At 39.2% G+C, this 23,971-nt stretch overlaps 1 protein-coding gene across 3 annotated transcripts in view; it reads right to left on the bottom strand.

The window, feature by feature from the left end:
• Nucleotides 1–1,904: 1,904 nt before the first annotated feature.
• MTMR2 (myotubularin related protein 2) overlaps nucleotides 1,905–23,971 on the bottom strand; it is a 117,681-nt gene continuing 95,614 nt past the window's right edge. For all 3 annotated transcript variants that reach the window (XM_002925711.4, XM_034666135.1, XM_011232938.3), the window contains 6 exons: nucleotides 17,503–17,688; nucleotides 14,691–14,897; nucleotides 9,795–9,887; nucleotides 6,489–6,602; nucleotides 4,408–4,584; nucleotides 1,905–3,690 (listed from right to left, as the gene is read on the bottom strand). In XM_002925711.4, coding sequence (XP_002925757.1) covers nucleotides 3,529–3,690; nucleotides 4,408–4,584; nucleotides 6,489–6,602; nucleotides 9,795–9,887; nucleotides 14,691–14,897; nucleotides 17,503–17,688 — 939 coding nt within the window. In that variant the 3' untranslated portion in view covers nucleotides 1,905–3,528. The remainder of the gene's footprint in view (nucleotides 3,691–4,407; nucleotides 4,585–6,488; nucleotides 6,603–9,794; nucleotides 9,888–14,690; nucleotides 14,898–17,502; nucleotides 17,689–23,971) is intronic.

Genomic DNA, 23,971 nt, shown 5'->3' with positions numbered 1-23,971 from the left:
ATCAAAACCACACTAAGATACCATCTTACGCCAGTTGAAATGGCAAAAATTGACAAGGCAAGAAACAACAATTGCTGGAGAGGATGTGGAGAAAGGGGATCCCTCTTATATTGTTGGTGGGAATGCAAGTTGGTACAGCCACTCTGGAAAAAGTGTGGAGGTCCCTTAAAAAGTTAAAAATTGAGCTACCCTATGATCCAGCCATTGCACTACTGGGTATTTACCCCAAAAGAGACAGACGTAGTGAAGAGAAGGGCCATATGCACCCCAATGTTCATAGCAGCATTGTCCACAATAGCTAAATTGTGGAAGGAGCCGAGATGCCCTTCAACAGATGACTGGATTAAGAAGTTGTTGTCCATATATACAATGGAATATTACTCAGCTATCAAAAAGAACGATTTCTCAACATTTGCTGCAACATGGACGGCACTGGAGGAGATAATGCTAAGTGAAATATGTCAAGCAGAGAAAGACGATTATCATATGGTTTCTCTCATCTATGGAACATAACTAGGAAGAGCGGTAGGGGAAGAAAGGGATAAGGGGGGGTAGTCAGACAGGGGAATGAAGCATGAGAGACTATGGACTCTGAGAAACAAACTGAGGGCTTCAGAGGGGAGGGAGTTGGGGGAATGGGATAGGCTGGTGATGGGTAGTAAGGAGGGCACGTATTGCATGGTGCACTGGGTGTTATACGCAACTAATGAATCATAGAACTTTACATCAAAAACCAGGGATGTACTGTATGGTGACTAACATAATAAACTAAAAAAAAAAAATGTGGCATTTAAAAAAAAACACTGGGGGCGCCTGTGTGGCTCAGTGGGTTGGGCATCTCCTGGTTTAGGCTCAGGTGATGATCTCAGGGTCTTGAGATCCAGCCCTACCTCAGCTCTGTGGGGGGCGCACAGTGCAGAGTCCCCTTGAGACTCTCTCCCTCGCCCTCTGCCCCTCCCCCCACTAATGCGCACCCATCTGCTCTCTCAAGTATCTTTGGTTTGCTTTTGTTTTTTAAAGACTGGAAGCAGGGTGGGGGGAGGTGTATGCTTAGCACTTGGGGCTTTAGGAGTGCCCGTGGCAATCCTAGAGTGGGGGATTCCCAAAGGCCCATGAATGGACCTCTTGCTGGAATCCCAGGACGTATGGCAGGAAATACGTCCCTTCACAGTTTGTTTGCCTTTTTTCCTTTCTCTCTACGGAGTCATGGAGGTCTCTCCTCAAAAATCTAGGTGTTCCTGAAATGCAGTCGAACCCTCCAGCTGCAGCCCATGCAGCTGAGCAGACTTTCAGCTTCCCCCTTTTTCTGCCACCTCCACGAGAGGTCGCGGCAGTCACTGCCACCGTAACTCCCTTGGCTCCGCAGCTTCCTTTGACTTCAGGTGCACGGATGGATGTCCCGGTGTGATGTGCGGAGGTTATGGATGTCCAATTAGTTATGTCGAGGGGGAGAAAACAGGAATGTCTCACGCCATCATGATCCTGACCTTACCACCAGGGGATTATCTTAAATGCACTCCACTTTGGAGGCTCCTGTGAAGGTGAAAAGGAAACCCCTAGAGAGTCTTAAAATGGTAAGTGAAAGATTTGCATTTAGATTGCCCTGGCTTTTGAATAGAATTTAAAGTGGATGTGAAGGTATTGAGACTAGAAGTTTGACATTCTTGATCTCTTCAGTCATGTAGTATCAGTCTAAGATGATCAAGGGTTAAATGAGGAAAATGGTAGAATGGACAGGAAAGAATGGATTTGTAAAATATTTGGAATAGAAAACTTAGCTTCAGTCGATAGGCTGGCCACTTATATACCGTTACTAATTTTTTTTTTTTTAAAGATTTTATTTATTTGACAGAGCGAGAGAGGGAACACAAGCAGGGGGAGTGGCAGAGGGAGAAGTCGGCTGCCCGCTGAGCAGGGAGCCTGACGGAGGGCTTGATCTCGGGACCCCAGGATCATGACCTGAGCTGAAGGCAGATGCATAACGACTGAGCCACCCAGGTGCCCATGTTACTAATTTTCTTAAAATGAATATCATACAAAGCCCAAGTCATCTTGGTATTAATTTTGCTAATATTGGATGTACTAAGAGAAATTATAGTTCCTCACCACAAGACCCAAGAACAAGGCTAAGTCCAGGCTATGGTGAATTAACAGGTGAGTGAACACTGCATTTTTGAGCACTGTTTGATTCGGGTATAGAAGCAAAATGGGTTGAATTTGAACATTTCAATTTGGAGCACGTGCTAAGCTACCCCTTCCTTCAAAAACTTTCCAAATAACATTTCTGCAAGACACTTAAGGCAAACAACTTAGGATAAGGTCAACGTTTTAAAAGTCAGTTGAAATTTCCTTTTAATTAAATTAAAGACCCAAGGGACAAGAAGCTCCTTTGTTACAGTACATAACATATGGCTCTTAAGATATCAAGGAGTCAACTGTTGATACCAGCGCTGACCTGTTACTGGCAGGTGAACAGTGAGGCAGTATTTCCTTTACTGGCATTGAGACTGTGATACATTTGTACATGCAATAAGTTCTTTGGTAGACTTAATCTTTCAGTGGAATTACAGAATTTGCAAAGTAAAGTAGTAAAATATTTCACGTAGAATTTGAGCATCGCTATTTATACAAACTTCAGGAAAAAAGTCAATCCTAATAAACTTTTTAAAATATTGCCTCAAAACTTAACCAATTCTGTGTTCAGACAGACACGCACAAAAAAACATAAATGCAATAAAGTAAGGTAGTAACGAATTTGTAAAATAGGTTTCATTATGTTTCTAGTAAGTGGGCAAATGGAAACCAATCTGAAGGGTGTAGAATTCTTTGAAATCCTGGACGGCTACCACTTCCTCCTCTCAATCCCACCCCCCCACCCCCAAGCACATCTCAAAGGCATCCGTTTGGAACAGCTATCTAGTACATCTTAAATACATATGCCAGTAATGACAGCAATAATTTTCAACTACTACTATGCCATAATATCCTCAAGACCTTGCCATACCATACATGAAGAGTGTGGGTGCAGAAAGGTGATCAAAGTAAATCACTTTACTACAGAGGAGAAAAACCCACGACAGGGAAGGGAGTATCGAGTGATGCTGAGCTTTCATGCCATCGAGGCTCAGCGTATATGATGCCGCGGAACTGCAGTGTCGGCGCACTGAGATAGCGGGGATGCTCCTGACCTTTGTGCAGCCAGTTCTCTTCCATCGAGAGGAATGTTTCTGAAGTCGTCTGTATTTTGATTTTAACTTGTTCCCACTGTGGATCTGGTATTGAAGCATCTTAATATTCTTTGGGTGACTTAGAAGATTAGTGTCATAATTGTGTCATTACATATGGGGTTATTTCACATACACCACCTGCACTGCCACAGTTCTAAACCCAACCTGGAGAGATTTAAAATAAATAAAGCAACTGCATTTCTCCCATGGGTGGGTTCTAACTTCCGAAGACTGTATACTCCTAAAGCTGCCATTGTAATCCAGAGTTCATGGCAATGATGGCCCCCCTCAAACAGTCCCTTCACACAACAGTTTGGACAGGAGTGACACACTGTGCAGGAGAACTGGCTCTCTCAGAGGATGAGGTGGATCGGTTGGAAATCTCTCTCTGTAGTTCCTCTACTTTCTTCTGAAGCTCTGCCCGTTTAGCAAGAAGTTCTTTATATCTGTTGTGAATGGGTTCCTACAAGAGCAAAACACCATAATGTCATTCAAGGAGGCAATCCTAAACAAACCCAAAGTGAAATTGTTCTGGAATATAGTTCTTTCCCTAAGTGCTGCAATGTGCATTTTCTCAGCTACGGGGACCAGGCTGACCTTTCCAGCACATCGGTGAGAATTAACTGGACTCTACTGACAGCACTGCTCTTTCAGTGGCTTTCCCAGTGCCCCCCAGTATTTCCACAAGTACACCCTGCAGCTGGTAATTAAACAAATACAACAACCAAGGAACCAGACAATCTAAAAGCCAAAACTCAAAAGATTTCCTATCACTTAGTTGCAGGTTTTTAGTCTTTTAAACAGTTCTAAGTAGTATATATTCCATAACATATTTCAAAATGGACCAGAACCAGTCAGGGTTTTAATTTTCTTTAAGCTATTTCCTCAAACCTATTAAAATGACCTACAGACGTTATCCAATGCACCACACTCATTTTCCCGAGGGGGGAAGAAAAAACAAGTGATTCACCCAAGACCATACAAGCAAAATCGGGGCAAGAACCAAGTATATTGATTACCCCAATGTAGTGCTTTTTCTACTATACAATTATAACTATTAACAGGAAAAAAGGAAAGTTTTAAATATACCTAATTTTTCTAGTTGCTTTAAAGGTGATGAACCTAACACAACCAACCGCATGGGTGAAAACTCCCACCGTACACGGGAGAGCATATATACCTGCGGTTTCATCCGTGGATTCCACCTGACGTAATAACCCACCCAGAGCTCTAGGTGGCGCATGCTGGCTACCGGATAAAGGACATGATTGGCGTAGCTCCCATAGAGAGGATTAGTGAAGTCTTCCAGCTGGCTATTTATGTAAGACCACAGTGACACAGTCCTTTTAGGGAGATTCTGTAAGAAGGAAACAGGTATTTTTGATTAAAATCTCCTTGGAGAGGATATGGACACTTCAGTAATAGCCCCACTTTCATTAAAATCAGAGAGTACTGCAAAACATCGCAATTCATTAAAAAGTTAAACGAGTTCCCATACTAGCAATTCCACCCAGGTATATATACCAAGGGAACAGAAACATATGCATACAAAAACCTGTACACAGACGTTCAAATCAGCATTACTCATAAGAGCAAAAGGAGGAAACAACCCAAAAGTCCATCAACGGATAAAATGGATAAAATGTAGTATATTTATATGATGGAATAATATTTCACCATGAAAAGGAATAAGGTATTGATGCATACTACAACTGAACTTGGAAACATGCTAAGTGAAAGAAGCCAGACACAAGAGCCACATCTTGAATGATTCCATTTATAGGATGTATCCAGGCAGGGCAAATCAGGAGAGTAGTGATGGCCAAGGGACCAGAAGAGGAGACTAGGGAAAAACTGCAAACAGGGACACAGTTACTTCTCAATGTTAATAGTGGTGATAGTTGTACGACTCTAGATAAACTGAAAACTACTAAATTATACACTTTTCATTTTATGGACTGCAAACTATAGCTCAGCAAAAAAGATTCTTTTCTTAAAATCAGGATATACTTAAATCCTATTCAAGACTCTCAAAAGATGGAAAAAAAAGTATCTTTGGAACTTGGCTATTTTTAGTTATCTAACGTTCTGTAGGTTCTTAAGCACTTCCTCTCCATAGGAATACTGACTGTAGGCTGGCCACGGAAGATACGGTGTATTCAAAATTTCCTGGGGTGGCTCAGTGGGTTAAGCATCTGCCTTTGGCTCAGGTCATGATCTTGGGATCTGGGATGGAGCCCCACATGGTCAGGCTCCCTGCTCAGCAGGAAGCCTACTTCTCCCTCTCCCTCTGCTGCTCCCCACCCCTCGTGTGCGCTCTTTCTCAAATAAATAAAAATCTTTAAAAAATTTTTTAATATCTGCCTTCAAGGAACTTACTGTCTGCTACATGGCAGTTACTGTAGTATTTTGTAGTTTATTTTATTTACACAATAGTAAGTACTATTTTCCCCAATTTCCCAAAGCAGAAATGAACTTGCCCAAGGTTACAGAAGAAGGGGTAGATACAAGATTTCAACCCAGGCAGCCTGGCTCCAGAGCAAGCACTCCCTGCCATGATGCTTTATAGAATAGCATGAATAAACTAGTTTGTAACCACATTTTTAGAATGAAAATTGGTGAAGAGGGAGACACCAAATCACAAGGATTTGGAAATTTCATACATAGGACAGATATATTTTGAGGTCAAAAGTAAAACTTGAAACATCATCCTTACACAGGTTCTTCTAAATAATACCAACCACTTACCAGTGATGATCTGGTGAAGCAGGGAAATGGTAACTTTCTACATAGCATCTCTTCAGTGTCTAGATGTTTTACAGTATTATTTTACAAATTCAAAAAAAACCCCTAAAATGGCTCATATGTATGCACAACGTATTTGGGGATCTCTTCATTCATATGTATATTTTTTGCTAATTAGGTTTTTCTGCACTTGCTTTGAAGGATTTCCATCCTGCAAGGACTGGTGCTCCTATGATTACACAGACTTCAGTTCTCTTTAGCAGACACTACTTTTCACCCATAAACGCAGCTAGCTTCAGCTGCTGGTACCTTCAGCCTTGCAACAGAGGTACTTGAGAACAAATCAGGCTCGGATATATGGAAAGAAGTCATCATTTTACAGTACATGAGAATAAAACATGACCAAAGAAATCATCCAAGAGGACTGTTAGGTTGAAATCTATCAAAGATAGATGTTCCTCGTAGAGAACATCACACGTACTGGGAGTAGAGGGGGGGTCACGGCTCGTATTTTACCTCTTTTCCTCTCTGATGTTCACTGTTACAGAGGAATGTTCCAAATAAACAGCTATATAGATGGTCCAAAATGGTTATGAGAAAATATTCATTGAATTCAAATGCTGTAGGAAACTGCAAATTGAATATCACAAACACAAAATCATTAGGACATTTTTTAAGCATATTCATCCCCATATATGGGTAGAATCTTTATAATACTTCTTAAAATGAGGTTAAATAATATTCAAAACTATGTATTTCTAAGCCATTATGGCATTATCTGCTTCGTTTTCTGTTGAAAAATCACTCTACCACTTTTCTGAGATTTCTCCCCAAACCTTTTCTTGAACAGCAAGAGTTTGAACGGTGTGATCTTGGTGTTTCTGTATCTCTTGTATCTGTTAATCCTAAAAGTGGAGAGGGATGAATTTTGACTTCGGCAATTCTGGCAACTCTCAGCCTTTCTTTGCCAAAAATGACCAAAAACAACATAGTAAGATTTTCTTTAAAATTTCAGCAACATAGTTTCGGTTTCAGGAATTACACAAAAAATATCACCGTCTCTAGAAAATGTCAGCCACACACAAAAAGATCCAAGGCGAATGTGCAGATCACTTAAAAGCCAACCTAGTCAAACCTGAGTGCCCTGTAATCCAGTATTTTGGCAGCCTCTTTCTAACAGAAAATTCACTTTCGCTTTAACCTAGGACAAGAGCTTGACTAGATACCTTAATATTACATAAACAACCATTTTTGGGGATTTATCAAGGATGGATGACAGATCCCAGGAAGGGAAAGAGTTAGTATAACCCATCCTCATCCATCTAATACTTCAAAACTTTCAAAGAGTCTCCATGAAAATTGTACCAATTCTAGGACTGTGAAAAAGAAGTTCTGTGAATATTTGGACTGCAGATTTGGGGAATAAATATCGGTTCCAAGTTTTTCTTAGAATGATCCCTATGCAGTAGTGCAAGAAAACAGCCTGAACTGCATGCAAAAGGGATAGGGGTGAAACCACCTTTGCCTCGACATTTCCTAAATGTATAAGCAGGGTATTGTGGTAAATTTCTTGAACACTGAAGGCTAACCCACCCTGTCTTGAATGATAATTTTCATGGCTGTGAAACTGAACCCGGTGATTGGAGCACATGCCAACAAAAGGCCAATTACCTGTAAGAAACTTGGTCAAATCCCACTCATTCACTTACAAAATAAATCCCATCCCCTGGACTGTTACACACTCTTTACAGCCTTATTAGCCAGCTGTGAATGCACTCTCACTCATTAAAGAGCCATCCAACGGAGCTAAGCCTGTGATCGGTTTTTCATCTTCTTGGCAAAAACACGTGCTCAGTCATGAGAAGAGCGCTCCAGCCACGGACAGGTCCTCCGCACAAAACAGTGGTGGCAGAGCAAGAACTGCTGTGAGCAGAGGAGGAGTATTTTCTCCTCCTCAGGGTTTACAACCTGAAGGGCCCTTCACCAACTGCTTCCTGACCCAGGAGTGAAGGGCTGGGGCTGAGGGCGGGGGGACAGGTACAATCTAGCTAATCACCACATAATCAGTGTCATTTTGACAGATGTGCTTACTTAAGTCTCTGCACAAAAGTTCAATTATTTATAAAACTGGTGATTGCCAATAAACAGGTCTAACATGTTCTATGCTCCAGAATATCATACAGAAAAAGAGAACTGGATGTCTAAAATAAAGACTCATCACTATATGACGTATTTTCAGTTCTATCGGAGAAATGTAAGATCAAACTGATTTTCTATGCAGTAACTTAAGCTCAAAATTAGAGTGAAGCTGCTTTTAGATCAACAGTGTGTAATAAGTGAACACAATTACCGAGGAAGATACTTATCGTGTACTCTTCTATGCAAACAATTGACAAATGTGATTTTATTTCTAACAAACATCCCAGAACAAATACAGTCACACATGTTGCCCCTTCAAGGTAATTCCTCTGGGAGAGCAGTACACTCAGCCATCAGTGGTGCAATGGTTTCAAACAGCTTTTCGAGCCTTTTTATAGGACATATTTAATTTTTGCCAAGATTCAAACGTTATTTAAAAATCAAATACGGTAATGGTCAATAGTGGCTCTTCTTGTTTTGGGTCAAACCCCCAAAAAAGGGCTGGCGAGGATTTGTAGAGCTGCTATTCTAACTCAAGAGCAATTCCAAAGGAAAAACTGAAACCTGGGCCAAGAGGTAGTAACACCATTAAACTACGCAGTTAGTACCCCCCCCCACACCGAGGGCCTTTTATAGAACAAAACTTGGACTGCCATACACATCTGCAGCGTGTACGTTAGAACACCAGCCTCATCACACCATAGCGAATCTACCACATCACTTCATTTAACCCAGCAGCTTTCAAAATAATCCATCCAAATCGATATACTTACAGGGGAAATGCTTATATAATCGGTGTGTTTCACCTGAAGATCACCATTTGTTTTCTTTTAATGAAATAACAGCACTTCCTTGAAGCTAAAGTGTAATCCTAAAGCAAAGCAGAGTCAGCAACTGCCCTAGTTTATATTCATGTCGTGGTCTCACTAAAAACAAACCAGACTTCCAGTTGTCTGAGGTCTAATAAACCCTCGGTAAATAATTAGCTGACACATAGCAGAGTGAGCCGTCACCAAGGTCTGAGATGATTTTTCTTGAGTTAAATATTTTTAAGACACCAACCCCTTGCCTCACTAGTGAACTGATCCTGTAATAAACCAGGTGTTTTTCAATCTCCTCTGATATCTTTCCAAAGGACTAAATCCATTACCATTAATATTTCAAATCAATTTGTTAGAAAGTTAATAGAAGGTCTAAAAAACAATCTCTCCATACCTAAGAACAAAAAGAACTGAATTTATTACATACTTACCTATCTATAATTCCCACATAAACACATTTTTCCATTAAAATTACCTAAAATAGGATTTCATTTTGCTTGAGTTACCTAGCCTATTGCTTCATTTCTTTACCTCCACCTTTCTTAGCAAGGTGTAGATGAGCTTCCGGGTAAATATATTGCCATTTTTTAACTACTTGTTCAAAAGGAAGGAGGAAACCTCTTGGGTTATTATTAATGCCACTGGTTGAAATGCTAATGGATCAAACCGTCAAGTGTTTAATACGATCTCCAAATAATATCCTTTAACTTAGTTCATAACGTAACAACAAGTAATAGTTCTATTACTGAGAAATCTTCCAAGAATTTCCATTTTACATGAAATGTAGGATAATCACTGACCAAACCTCCCAACTCCAGACGGCTTAAAAGAAAGACTAAGAATGACTATCCCGGTAAGTTACCTGTCTTGTCATTTGCCAGACACAGTCAATAAACTGAAGAAACACAGGCGATCTGTCTGCATCTGCGTGGTTCTTATCTCCATGGCCGAGCCTCTGAAGCAGAAAGGGTGAGATATTACATGAGCTTTGTGGGATTTTTCATTTTCATGGAAATAATTTTATTTTGCAATAAAAGTAATATCTTCCAATATTTTTTAAAGTTCAAAAGCCTTTAAAAGAGCACAGCAAGGGGGCGCCTGGTTGGCTCAGTCAGGTTAGGTGTCTGCCTTCGGCTCAGGCCTGTGATCCGGGGTCATGGGATCGAGCCCTACAGTGGGCTCCCTGCTCAGCCGGGAGCCTGCTTCTCCCTCTGCCCCTCTCTCCCCCCGCTTGTGCTCTCTCTCTCTCTTATTTTATTAAATAAAATCTTTAAAAAATGAATTAAAAAAAAAAGCCCAGCAAGGAAAATAGAAATCACTCTCAGTCTTACCAGAAGTCTCTATTACCATTTTGATGTACAAATGGCCAGATGATTTTCTGACATGAGATGCTTGTAATAGGAAATTACAACTTTGTTTAATAAGTGGAACCCAGATCTTAAAAGGTTGATAACGGAAGACAGGAGCAGTCAGACCTCAGAACCCAGATTTTTTGTCCCAGAGATTTTAACATTCCCTAAATATTAACAGTTACTTGTCCAACAGCCTCAGGGAACATCCGTCTCCTCGAACCACTTGGCCAGTGTGTGCAGGCACCTGTCGTATCTCAGCTCATCTGTCTTTATCAAGAAAAATCACACCAGCACAAACTCTTGAAAACCTTTAAAGAATGCTTGACATCTGCCTTCCAAGCATGTACTCACCTCCTTTCTCAGTTTTTTCTCTTCCAAGGACCTTTGCCCCAGATGACTGAAACAGACCCTCCCCACTCCAAAACAGTGACTCTAAAAGTCTGGTCCATAGATTTCCAGGAACCAGGGAGGGAGGGGGGGTCTGTGACATCAAAACTATTTTCATAATAATACTAAGACATTATTTGCCTTTTTCAGTGCACTGACATTTACACTGATGGTGCAAAAGTGACAAAGGATAAAACTCTGGGTTCCTTAGGAGAAATCAAGCAAGGTACTTGAATCAAGTTGCACGAGTCGTGTCATATTCTGCCTTGCCACACACTCGCAGTTAAATGAAGGGGGGGGCAGTTTCCTTGATGAAGCAGTAAAAATTAATCCTGTTATATATCTCCCCTTAACGACAGCCTGTGTAACAAAATGGGAAATACACATAATGTTCTGCTGCAAACGTAAGTTGATGGTACAAAACACCACTTTTTCATGGAACATCATTTTGACTTTGACTTGAAAGAACAATTGATATAGGAACTATGATTATTAAGACCTGAAAGTCTTGCAGGCATTTTTTTTAATGTACAAAAAGAATGTGTCATTTCAAGGAAAACAATGATAAAACTGAAGCTTTGAGTGCACGTTCGATTTTTGGAAAACTACCTGCCAGAATAAGCTTGATAACAGACTTTTCTGATAAAATCTTTGGTGATACTAACAAATGAGGTATCATTTTTTTTTAAAGATTTTTATGTATTTATTTGACAGAGATAGAGACAGCCAGAGAGAGAGGGAACACAAGCAGGGGGAGTGGGAGAGGAAGAAGCAGGCTCATAGCAGAGGAGCCTGATGTGGGGCTCAATCCCATAACGCCGGGATCACGCCCTGAGCCGAAGGCAGATGCTTAACCGCTGTGACACCCAGGTGCCCCCAAATGAGGTATTATGATGGTATATAATGAAAAGCATTAACATTGGAAGAGGTGTATAAGTCAGTAAGCCAGTATTTTCCAAATAACCAATACCTGATGTTGTAGAATCATGCATGGGTAAAAGTTCTATTCAAAGTGCAAGACAGACCAATGGAATTTAATGGAACAATGAAAAACTCATTGATCTAGTTTTGGATTCCACATTATAAGTAACCTCGAAGAAATTAGCATTTGTTAAATTTTGGCACAGTATGAAAGAATATCCACAATTCCCTGAAAAAGCTATTAAGACACTCTGATTTTCAACCTGCATATCTGTGTGTGGTCAGATTTTCCTCATTTACTTCAAGCAACAGCACACATTGCAATAAACTGAATGCAGAAGTAGTTGTGAAATTCGGCTATCTTCTAATAAGCCAGACATGAAAGGAATTTGCAAAAAATGTAAAACAATTCCACCCTTCACATTAAACTTTTTTTGTTGCTGTTTTGGAAAACAGAGTCAGTTTTCTATAAAATGTTATTTAGGTTTATATATAGTAGTACTATGGTCTGAAGTTTGTGTCCCCTAATGGCAGGAGTCACCATCTGGGAGCTGCTAGTCATGAGAGTAGAACACCAATAAAGGGGATTAGTGCTCTTATCAAAAGACCCCACAGAGCTCCCTAGTTCTCTTCACCATGTGAGGACACAGCAAGAGGTCGACAATCTACAACCCACAATCTAGGGCCTTCCACAGAACCTGACTGTGCTGACACCCTGACCTTGGATTTCCAGCCTTCAGAACTGTGAGAAAAAAAATTTCTGCTGAAATTTTACAAGCCACCCAGTGTGTGGTATTATCTTACAGCAACTCAAACAGACTAAGACAGATTTATTATTTAATTTTTAAACATTTGTTAAAATTTAATTTCTAATATTGGTAGATATAAACCATATAAACAAAGTTCTTTGGGGTCATCAATAATTGTTAAGAATGGAAAGAGATCCTGACATCAAAAAGTTTGAGATTCATTACCTTACATTAACCAGGTGAATGTACCCTCTTGACCAGTTGTCCTTTAACTGTCAAATTCTGCTCTCAGATAAATTAAGGGGAAACAATGGAGTAGGGAACCAGAGTTAGCAATCTAGGAATCCACAGCAACTTCCAACAGTCTTAAATGTTTACTATTTTGGTCACATTTATATGAACACGGGCAGCTCTGGATGACTAACACTTCATTTTTTGAAGTAAGAGAGTTTTTTGTAATGTTTTTTCATGGTAAGTATATTTTAGAGAGAATAGAACAATGTGGAGTATCTGAAAAGGTACTCTAGATGCCCAATTTTATTTAACAGTTCAAGTTCGAAAGAGCAGACTACCTTTAAATGTCTGTTCCTTTCAAGTTAACAGCTGACTCTCGAACAATACGGGTTGCGCTGCATGAGTTCACTTAAATGTGGATTTTTTACAGAACTGTAAATGGATTTTCTTCTGATTTTCTTAGTAACATGTCCTTTTGTCAGCTGACTTTATTATAAGAATACAGTATATCGTACATACAACATACAAAATATCTTATTGGTAAGGCTTTCGTCAACCATAGGCTATAAGGAGTTAAGTTCTGGGGAGGAGTCAACAGTTATATGTGGATTCTTGACTGCACCCCCAACCCCCACACTGTACATTGTGCAAGGGTCATCTGTATTTATAAACACTGCTGATACTCCCTGGTAACTACAGAATAGGAAAGGTTAACATTCGAGACAGCATCTGGGTAAACATCTTTCAGAAACTCTTTCAGCTAATCTAGGAAAATGCTGCCAGGAACCATGCGTGCCCTCAGTGGCTTCAACGCCTCTAACTCTCGGCCTCCGTGACACTCTAACCCCACCCTTCCCTCAACTCTACTCTTGCCACGCTCAATCCCATCTAGACTTTTGCTCACGCTGTTCCTCCTTTGGGGGAAAATATTCCTACTCCTCACTCTCTAAATTCTATGATTACAACTAACACAGCGGAGCAATACATGAAAACCAAGGCCTACATAGTTACTGTTCTCAAGTTTTCTGATTGCAAATTTAGAGTTCAGCAGAAACACAGCTAAAAACCACGTGAATGTTTATTTAATTAAAAGGTGCATGAATCCAAAGTATGATGTATCAAAAAAGCAAAACTGAAAGCTTATTATCCTTTGAAAAGGACATAGTAACTTCATTCCTCTATTTTAGGAACTGTGATTAGTTTCGGATACCACACTTGACAAAAGACATGACCGAAGTCCAGAGGACAACTGGGGTAAAGAGGGGACTGAGAGGAGAAAACACTGAAGAAAATGAATGCTTAGCCAGAAGAACTGAAGCTTATGCAGGACATGGGTAGACAGCTACTTCGGCTGCTGATTTCTGGAGGTGTAAATGCAGAAATTAAACAATCATTTCATGGAGACACGGTAAAAGATATTCAACAATGACGCCTGGATGCTGAGGTCCTCCAACTCAGATTTGAGATGAACGACAATATCAACATAAATATTGAGGCAAACAGAGGGCACGAAAATTTGTCCTTTCCATAAAACCAGCTGTAATACTCTCCATACGTATGCTCATTACCGTGTTAGTACTTTAAAAGAAGGATCTTCGAAAAGCTATTTTATTCCCCACTCTGAGTTAAATTTTCCTTTTTTTCTCTGATATTTCTTTTGGTCCCAGCCTGAGGTCCCAGTCTGATTTTTTTTAAGACCCTGTTCCTGTGTGAGCACTGCTACTCTGAAGTATTCTTAAATTAAGAATAATAATTAAGCCATTCTTGGCTTCTTTTACATGAGATCAAAGTGCCCTGTAATTCCGCCACCATTCCTGCTAATCTGCATTTGAAGGTAGAGACCCCCGTGCACATGAGGGAACAGAATCTGATGTCTTCCCTGGCAGGGATCACAGAAGAGACTGAGCCAACGGGGACCTGACAGCCCTGGCCAGACTGCAGCCATGAGAGACTATCCTAACGCTCTCCACAACTAACGAGAAAGTTCCCTCTAAAAGCCCACCCCTTTAGTATAAAGGGGTGGTTTTCGATGAGTATCTAATGAATAAAAGGCACTGTTTTCACACGCCTTATGTAGGATGCATGTGATACATCAAGTCAAGGTTCTTTACTCACAAGCTGAAATCGATGTCCAAAGCTTAGCCATTCTTTTTCCACAAGGACTTCAAAGCCTCGGACGCTCCGATAGTAGCCGTCCAACATAAGCATGGCAAGGGAAGTGAGCTGAGCTGTGCGGTCCCAGCCATCGCTGCAGTGCACTACCACGGACGTCTTCCCGGACTCCACCTTGTCAGCAATCCGAAGAGCCCCCGCAAGAATAAGCTGCAAAACGGATTTTTAAATGAAATTTTTAAAAAATTAAGTGCTTCCTTCTTCAAAATTAACTAATACAGTTATTACGGATGACTGTCTCAATAACGTGGAGAAAAACTATCAGTCCCTTCCTAATAATAAGAATTCTTGAAAGTGGCAGAAGGTCTATAATATTTTGCCTTTATAACTAGAAAAATCTCATAAATTCAAGCTCCTATTAATCTGTACAATGAAAGAGCCAAATGAAGGGTACCTATGGGTTCTGTACAAACCAACAGTATGAGTGAGAGAAAAGGATTAAGTTTTAAAGAGATCTGCTTCTAAGAATCTTCAAATATTCCAACATCATCTATTTAAATAAAAATAATATGCCAAGTGAAGTCATACACATTACTTAAACAACACATTACTTAATCCCTACTTAATCAAATTAGAATAAATATGAAAGCAATAAAATTGGATCTCTTACTCTACAGTTTCTATAGCATTTATTTTACTGTTTTTATATGTGTCACATAGCTTACAGCAAGCACAGTATAAAACTTGAAGCTACTTTTCTGTATCAGTATGAATAAAAATTACTGTCATTACTATTATTTAAAATAATTTCAGTTATTTTTTTAAATACACAGACACTGCAAAATAATCCTTATGAATAATCATCTTTATGAAGTTGATCTCGAGTTAAAACTAGACAGAATTAGATATAACCAAATAAGAAACACAAAAGTATAACATTCTTTAAAATGAGTAATATAGTCCCATTCTTCTCTTCAATGGCTAGACCATACATACCTAGAGTACAGTATGGGGCCACAAACATGGATCAGAATGAAAAACAGCAGATTTACTAGACTTGGAGAATCTCATGATAACCTCCTTCTGATCGTAACTATAGGCATATTCTGGAAATGGGGTACTCTGAAGCAATGTCAATCTTGACTATGCATCAGAGTCATCTGTGAGCATTTTTTTAAGTGTCTGGGCCCCATTCCCCACTACTTCTAGCTTACTATTTTAAATATCTTCCACTTGTAATTCAGTGGATATCGAGACTTATGAATCACTGACCCAAAGGACTGAAACAGCTGGAAAGTTAAGACTGACCAGGGAGTTTTCCAAAGTGGTCACCTTCCCACCTTCCTACCTTCCCGCCTTCCTTCACTTACAAAATAAACATCTTGGAGCCTCTTACCATGTGGCAGGCTCTGCTCTAGGTGCCGGCGATAGAGCAGTGAACCAAACAGACAAAGGGATGGTATATTCTACTCAGGTGAGGCCACCCAGATCCAAATAAATAAGAAACTACATACTATGCCAGAGGGCAGTAAGGGACAGCGCCCTGCTGGTGGAGTTGTGACTTTGTAAGGTGTGGTTGGGAAAGGCCTTTCTGAGAAGGTGATACTTCAGCAGAGATCTGAAGAAGGTGAGTAGGTAAGCTTTGCTGGTGTGGGGACTGCGGGTGGAGAACGCGGACCAGGCACAGCCGAATCGCTTACACCTCAAAGGAGGCTTGTTTCTGTTAGAGCAAGCTTTTTGGAGAGACTGTTATCTGCGCTGGTGGAACGCCCTGCAATTTATGTTCGCTTCAAATCAAGTTTTTCTGTTTTCTATTTACACTTCACATGCTGCAACAGATGGGCCGGGAACATGCTCTCTGCCTGAGGAATGTGTGCACTCTGCCACATGCAAGCTTCTAGGCGTCCAGAAGAGAAATAATAAAAATAATCTCTAACTCTCAATTAGGTCAATTTGGCCTTCTCTTCAGTTCTGTCTGAATTTTAGAGATTCTAATGTGAGCACGTCTGCTCCTTACCATGAAAAATCTCATTTCCCTGTATTTCACAGTATTAATGTGTATGTGGCTATAGAAGTCTACATCTCGGTACGCCGTGTTACTGAAATTCAGACCACATCTGAAAAAACTTATGTAACTGTACAAAGTGCAATCACATCTGGAGCTCCAAACAGGACAGTGACAGGCTGGGCACATGAGCGTCCACAGGGCAGTCTCCACATCATTTAGCCTTTGTATGCTTCGTTCAACTGCTTCGCCTCCCTTCTCCAACCAGAATGCACCCACTTCACTAGTCGTGTAACGGATTTAGAGGGTGCCCGTTATCTACCCACACAGTGCTGCCCTAGCTCCGGAAGGGTCCAAAAACATTAAAAAATTATCCAGCCCAGGTTTCCATGAATTAGGAATATACACCAGCTGACACAAAGTAATTAAATGAAGTGCAAGGTCATACCTGATGAGCTGGAAAGAGAAAGTAAAGTGAAAAGTACAGAGAAAATGGAAGTGGGTGCAATCCGGGAAGACTTCATGGACAAGAAGAAACCCAAACTAGGTCTGAAGGACAGGTAGAATTCAGACAGGGCGGGGAAGAGAAGATCACGACAGAACCAAATGCGCAGTATAGGAAAGTAATTCATTCAAGCAACACACCTTAGAAGAACTTACAATTTTCAAAGCAGTTACTAATTTTTCATTGTATAGAAAGAGACCTTCATCTTAATTTCAATTGTAAGAAAAGTGCCAAAATAGAGGGGCAGGGAAAGTCCTTGTCTAATATTCTGTAATAATATAAGGAAATAATAACATATACCTAACCTTAATATGTTCGAGCCAGTGAGTAGATTCCAAGTTAGACAGCCAGTGAGTCTCCTCAATGTTAGGGTACACAATCTCCTTAAGTTTTCGTAATGATTCTCTCATAACGTGAATATTGTGGATATCCAGAAAAACTAGTTCTGCATTTTGATAGGCATCTTCACTCTCATAACCTCCACCCTTCGCCTGGGGAAAAAAGCACACACCACAGAAAATTATAAATGAACGTACACCCACTGTACAAAAACATATGTGGAAAAGTGCCATAAAATAACCAATAGCGTAAAACATGATACATATTATTTTTTTTTAAGATTTTCTTTGAGAGAAAGAGAGAGCAACAGAGAGCATGTGCTGGGTGGGGGGACAGTAGGGACAGAGGGAGAGGGAGAAGCAGACTCCCTGAGCAGGGAGCCCGATGCGGGGCTCAATCCCAGGACCCTGGGATGATGACCTGAGCGGAAGGCAGACATTTAACCAAATGAGCCACCCAAGCACCCCGATGATACATATTACTGATGAATAAGAAAACTCCATTGGAAAATGTCAATAGCTCATGACTTCTTAACACAGCTACTCTCTACTACACATTCTTCTTTATAAAACAGGAATATACACTCTTACCCTGACTTCCTTATGTGACTGTTATAAAAAAAAAATGTGATACCATATATGAAGGTCCTTAAACATTTTAAAGCACTAAATTCTTCCTATCTATATTTCCAGTTCTACCCAAACATAATTTACTAGAGAAGACTGAAATCACCAGCTCCGTGTGCAGGCATGATGTCTATCTGGTTTCATACTGGCGCATGCTTCTTTACCACCTTCCTTCCTCTTCACCTCATTTTAATCTTAATATTTGAAAAATACTTTGCAATCATAATGACTTGCTTCTATTTTAACTACATAATTATTTCCAAATAAAAAGACAGAACAAGTATTAAGGCACACAATACCATGGTATTTTACTATCCCTATCCTCAAATACTTAGATGTACTGTATGGTGGCTAACTTAACATAACAACAACAACAACAAATTTTTTTAAAAAATCTACATCCACAGAATACAATGAAAAATACTTGCTGTCCAAAATAAGCTGTGGCTGAAAAAAACCTTTTTTTTTTTTTTTGGACTGAATTTTTTAAATAAAATATTCTCCTACCTCCTACCTATCATGTATAAGATCAAACTTCTTAGAGAAATAATGGGGAAAAAAATTAGAAAAATACTAGGATAGCCACTGTAGCTGTATAAAATTAAGTAATGGTATGATTGACACCATGGAAAACTACAAAACCCACCAACTCCAAACCAACAACAAATTACCAAAAAGCAGAAAGTCTGTTTCTGACACTGACAGTCTGGGAAATAGTTTGGATTCAAGATTGGCACAGGTACAAAGTTAACAGTGTTTCAGTGGGTACCTGTTAACAAAGATTATTTGTGGCGCATGGAAACTGAACAGGTCAGGGGTAAGAGACACTGTCAATTCAAATTGGTTGCAACAAATTCTAGAAAGATGGCAGTGGAAACTACATAAAACCAGTCACAAAAACAAACAGAAAGAAAATGCTCTGAAATCAGACAGTTGGAGAACTTCGTGAGTGTACTAAAAACACCAAAATACATACTTGAAAAGAGTGCATTTTTTGGCATGTGTGTATTTCAAAAAAATTGACATTTAAAAGAAAATAGAGCAACTAGATAGTAAAACCAAAAACACACAAATCATTTAAAACAGAAATGGGGACAAAGCATTCTGTGAAACCCCCAACCACCCACAGCCACAAGATCTGAATGCTGTCAGTGAGTGTGCGGGAAGAAGCAGAGGACGTAATGGATACAAAAGGACTGCAGAACAGGAGAACCACGAAAGAGCTTTATACTTTTCAGTGTTTGTTCTGCTTCCTGTGTTGGCCTTCATCTTCTGGAACTACAGGAAAGCCCAACGGGTCAATCTGAGAAGTGCCGCTGAAACAAGGAAGGCTTCTGTCCATTCTAACAACCCATGAGTGTAACGGATCTACAGTAGATCTAAAGGGGCCAAAGCAGTCTAACCTTTACGAACTCTCCTAACAGACCAGCCAGGGATTGCTTCTGCTAAGCACATCATCAAAATTGAGCAGGACAGAGTCAGCGGAGATGAAGGAAGAGAAGGTCCAGAGAAATAAGACAAAGGAAGAGAAGTTTCAGATAAGGGAATGGGGGGGATGGTGTTGGGTGGGAGAAACAGGATAGAGCCAGGAAATGCCAGAAAGTAAGACTTCATATTTTTTAATGCTACATGCAAACAATAAAAGAGACAGCTTGGTGAAATTAGCTCTTCTAACTTCTGGGGACACCTAACTCCTGAGCCATGCCTTCTAACTGAACCAACCATCCTGAAGGTTCAGGAAAACTAATTTCACCTAAAAATGAGTAATAGAAAAGGATCAAGGTCAAGTCCCATAGGTGCCATCCTAAAAAGAGAATGAGCAGCGCTCGTAACATATCCACTGAAAATGCCCCTCAACACTGAAATCTTTTTTCAAGCAAGCTAGAGACACACAAAAAAATAATGCCAGGCATGAAAAACAAAATAAATTGGAATTAGAAAACAAAAATGAAGTGATAGAACTTGGGAACAAATTAGAAATAAAAGGAAAGAACCAGGAAGACTAAAGAAGAAGAAACACAAGAGTAAATAATACAGCCGATATCAAGTTAAAAGAAATAGAGAAGGGAAATATTTAAAACCAAAATGAAATTAGAAAGACATAAGGAATCAAGAGAAAGTGACAAATGATGAAGAAAGGCGAAGAAGAGCCCACACAAGCAGTCCTTTTTTTTATCACAGAATTCTCATGCAATTTATTTTTTTAATAATAATATTTTTTATTTTGTTAGTCACCATACAGTAGTTTTTGATGTAAAGTTCCATGATTCATTACCTGTGTATAACACCCAGTGCACCATGCAATATGTGCCCTCCTTAATACCCATCACCAGCCTATCCCACCACCCCAAAACCCTCAGTTTGTTCCCAACACAGCAGTCCTGAAGAAGAAAGTCAGAACAAGGAAACAGAATGCTAAGAACTATGATTAAAGAAAACTGCACAAATTTTTTTTAAATTGGAAATTACAAATTGAAACAGCACATATGCATACCTGAGAATACAGACCCAGCACACACAGCATGAAGACATATTCTGGCAATAAGTGCACTTCAAAGGAAAAGAAAAAAGTCCTTTGAATACCCAAGTAAAAAGGGTGACTTAGAAGGTAAAGAAATTTAGTTTATCATTAGCCTTTGAAGCTTTATGCCAAAAGAAAATAAGCAACATATTTAAGAAACTCAGGAAAATCACATGTAAGCTAAGGGTTTTATGTCCAGCCAAACTGACTTTCAAACTTTAATAAAGGACACAAGCTCCTATTAGCACGCAAACACTTAGAATATTGTTCCCATGAACCCTTGCTGAAATATTTAGAGAACAACTTCAGACAATAATAACAACAGCAATAATAATGTCTAGAAAGACATCCATATACGAATTGCTTGTGAGCACAAAATATGTAGCTACTTGTCGAAGTCAGAGGTAAAAGGGAGAGTATGTGTTCAAAAGGGAGAATGCGTTAAAGAGAATGTTAATATAATATAATGTATTTTAAAAATGGAGGAGAACGGGGACAGCAAATGAAAAACTTAACTTTCCAGTAAGTACTGGTGATGGCGGTATTATTATTGTTATTCTGAGACTGGTAGAATGAAGCACACAAGTAATCATGGAGCATACATATCACCCCCTGGGTCTCTGAGAACCAGGATTGCTGGTGTGGAAGAAAGGAGACACACAAGTAATTTAGAAGAAGCTATATAAAAACTGTTTAGCACCGAGTTTAAATTGAAAACACCAGTAGGAACTCCTGAGGTACTTTATCTTTAAAAATATGTAAATATTCACTACTATTATTCACTGGAAAGACCTCGAAACAGTACAAATCCAGCAAAGATATCCTCAGCACCCCAGACAATGGTTTGCAACACCATTTGGTACTAATAGAAATGAGAATTTCTTGGAGAAATAGCTGTTTCAGGAATCTGGGTGGCTCAGTCGGCTAAGCGTTTGCCTTCAGCTCAGGTCATGATCCCAGGGTCCAGGGATAGAGTCCCACATTGGGCTCCTGGCTCAGCGGGGAGTCTGCTTCTCCTTCTCCCTCTGCCCCTCCCCCTGTTCATGCTCTCTCTCACTCTCTATCTCAAATAAATAAATAAAATAAAATAAATAAATAAATCTATCTATCTTAGGGGAAAAAAAGAAGAAAAGAAATAGCTGTTTCAAGTCTGGAGCTAGGCAATGCACAAGACTTCCTGATGAGTCTGGTATATCTCCCTATACCAGATGGCGAAGATTATTATGGTTATGCCAAAAGAACTCAGGAGATAACTTGAAAAGCCTCCCTCTGACCAAAAATGAGAAATTTTACCTTCAAAAAAATATTATCTGTGATGGATTAGAAAATGTTGAATACGTTTAAATACACGCATTCATAATGATACTTTAAAAAAATTAGTCACCTTCATGGGATGACAGGAAGTAAGCTCATCACTGGAAAAATGGACCTAAATTGCTGGTTAACCAAAATATAGATAAAAGAAAATGTTTCTTTATAGAAAGAGTTCAACCAATAGCTGAAAGAGAAATCATGAAATTACAACACCATCATTTTGCAAACACAGTGAGTTAATGTGTCTAGGCACAGAGCATTAACAGCTGCTAACATCCCAAAAGAGAATCAGCCACAAATGATGTGCCTCCTCTTATGTTCCCTATAGCCTTGCAAAGATATCAAACCTGGATCTGAATAAACCTCTAAATTCACGTAAAAGAAATTCAAAGGACAGAAAAAAGCTGAACCATACCATAATGCAACAGCAAAACTTGGGACTATGGAAAACTCTACAGATAAAATGTCAAGAAAAGAAAGTGATGGGCAATGGGAAGATTACAGATGAAGAGAGACTTAAGACACATATCAAACACAATATTAAAAAAAAACAAGGCTAAACTAGAGTCTAGGGATATACACTTCAGTAATGAAATATAAAGAAATGCAACAAGATGATTATTATAAAAGTGAGGATAGCAGTTACTTTTAGTAAGGTTCAGAGGTTGAACTTGATTGAAGCAGGGAGCCCAAGGAAGACTTAGTGCTGCTAAAGTTATAATTCTTGACATGGGTCATGACTGCAAAAGGATCTGTCATATTCATATTTAAGTTATAAAAATGTTCTGAGAGTTCAGGTCACAAATATTTGTTGCAATAAGGATGTACATTTTTGCAAATTATAAAGGGGGAATAGATGTAGGGGTTGGGTGAAGGTAATCAAAAGGTACAAACTTCCACTTAAAAGATAAGTTCTAAGGATATCATGTAAAACATGACGACTGTGGTTAACCAGACTATAGTGTATGTTTGAAAGTTGCTAAGAAAACAGACTTTACAAGTTCTCATCACAAGGAAAAAGAAATTTGTAATTATATGAGATGATGGGTGTTAACTAAACTTATTGTAGTGACCATTTCATAATATCTACACATATAAAATCATTATATTGTACACCTTAAACTTATGCAATGTTCTACATCAATTATATCTCAATAAAACCGGGAGGAAAGACATCAGGCTGGTAAACTGAATCAACTTTCCTGAAGAATAGTGAATGTATGTAACAAAACTCTTAAAAAACACATATTTTAAATTTTGATACAGTCTTTGTATATCTAGGATACTCTTTTAAGGAAATAAAGATGCCAATAAAAGATATTTATTTCAGTGAGATTTAAAATACTGAATACTTAAACACCCGATATGAGAAAAATGACTGAATGAATACTGACACAACTGTAATGAATACTATTATTTTTCAAGAATATTGTATTAGGGGTGGGGGAATGGGATAGACTGGTGATGGCTAGTAAGGAGGGCACGTATTGCATGGTGCACTGGGTGTTATACGCAACTAATGAAGCATCGAACTTTACATCGGAATCCGGGGATGTACTGTATGGTGATTAACATAATATAATAAAAAAAATCATTAAAAAAAAAGAAATAGATGTGAATATTAATGTATTCTTGGGATGGGAGGGCACTTACTCTCATACCATCACACAAGGCAGAAGTAATAAAGAAAAAGATTGATTTTATGACATAAAACTATAACAAATTTACATGTAAAGAATGAATAAAATTATAAAGCAATAAACAATAGAAAAATAGCTGTATATTTATGACAGCCAAAGGATTGATAGGCTTAGTATGTAAAGAGATACTGCAAACCAATTTAAATCACAAAAATGAAAAATGGATAAAGAACCTGCAAAAACAATTCACAAAGGAAATGTGTCTGCCAAGAGTAAAGTATTAGAGGGACTCTCCAAAAGGAGACATAATGGACACAAGCTTTATGACTGCTCT

The sequence above is a fragment of the Ailuropoda melanoleuca genome, chromosome 8 (genome assembly GCF_002007445.2).
Source record: "Ailuropoda melanoleuca isolate Jingjing chromosome 8, ASM200744v2, whole genome shotgun sequence".
Taxonomy (NCBI): Eukaryota; Metazoa; Chordata; class Mammalia; order Carnivora; family Ursidae; genus Ailuropoda; species Ailuropoda melanoleuca.
Note: the sequence above shows the minus strand (reverse complement) of the source record. Positions and strands in the feature narration are given on the sequence as shown.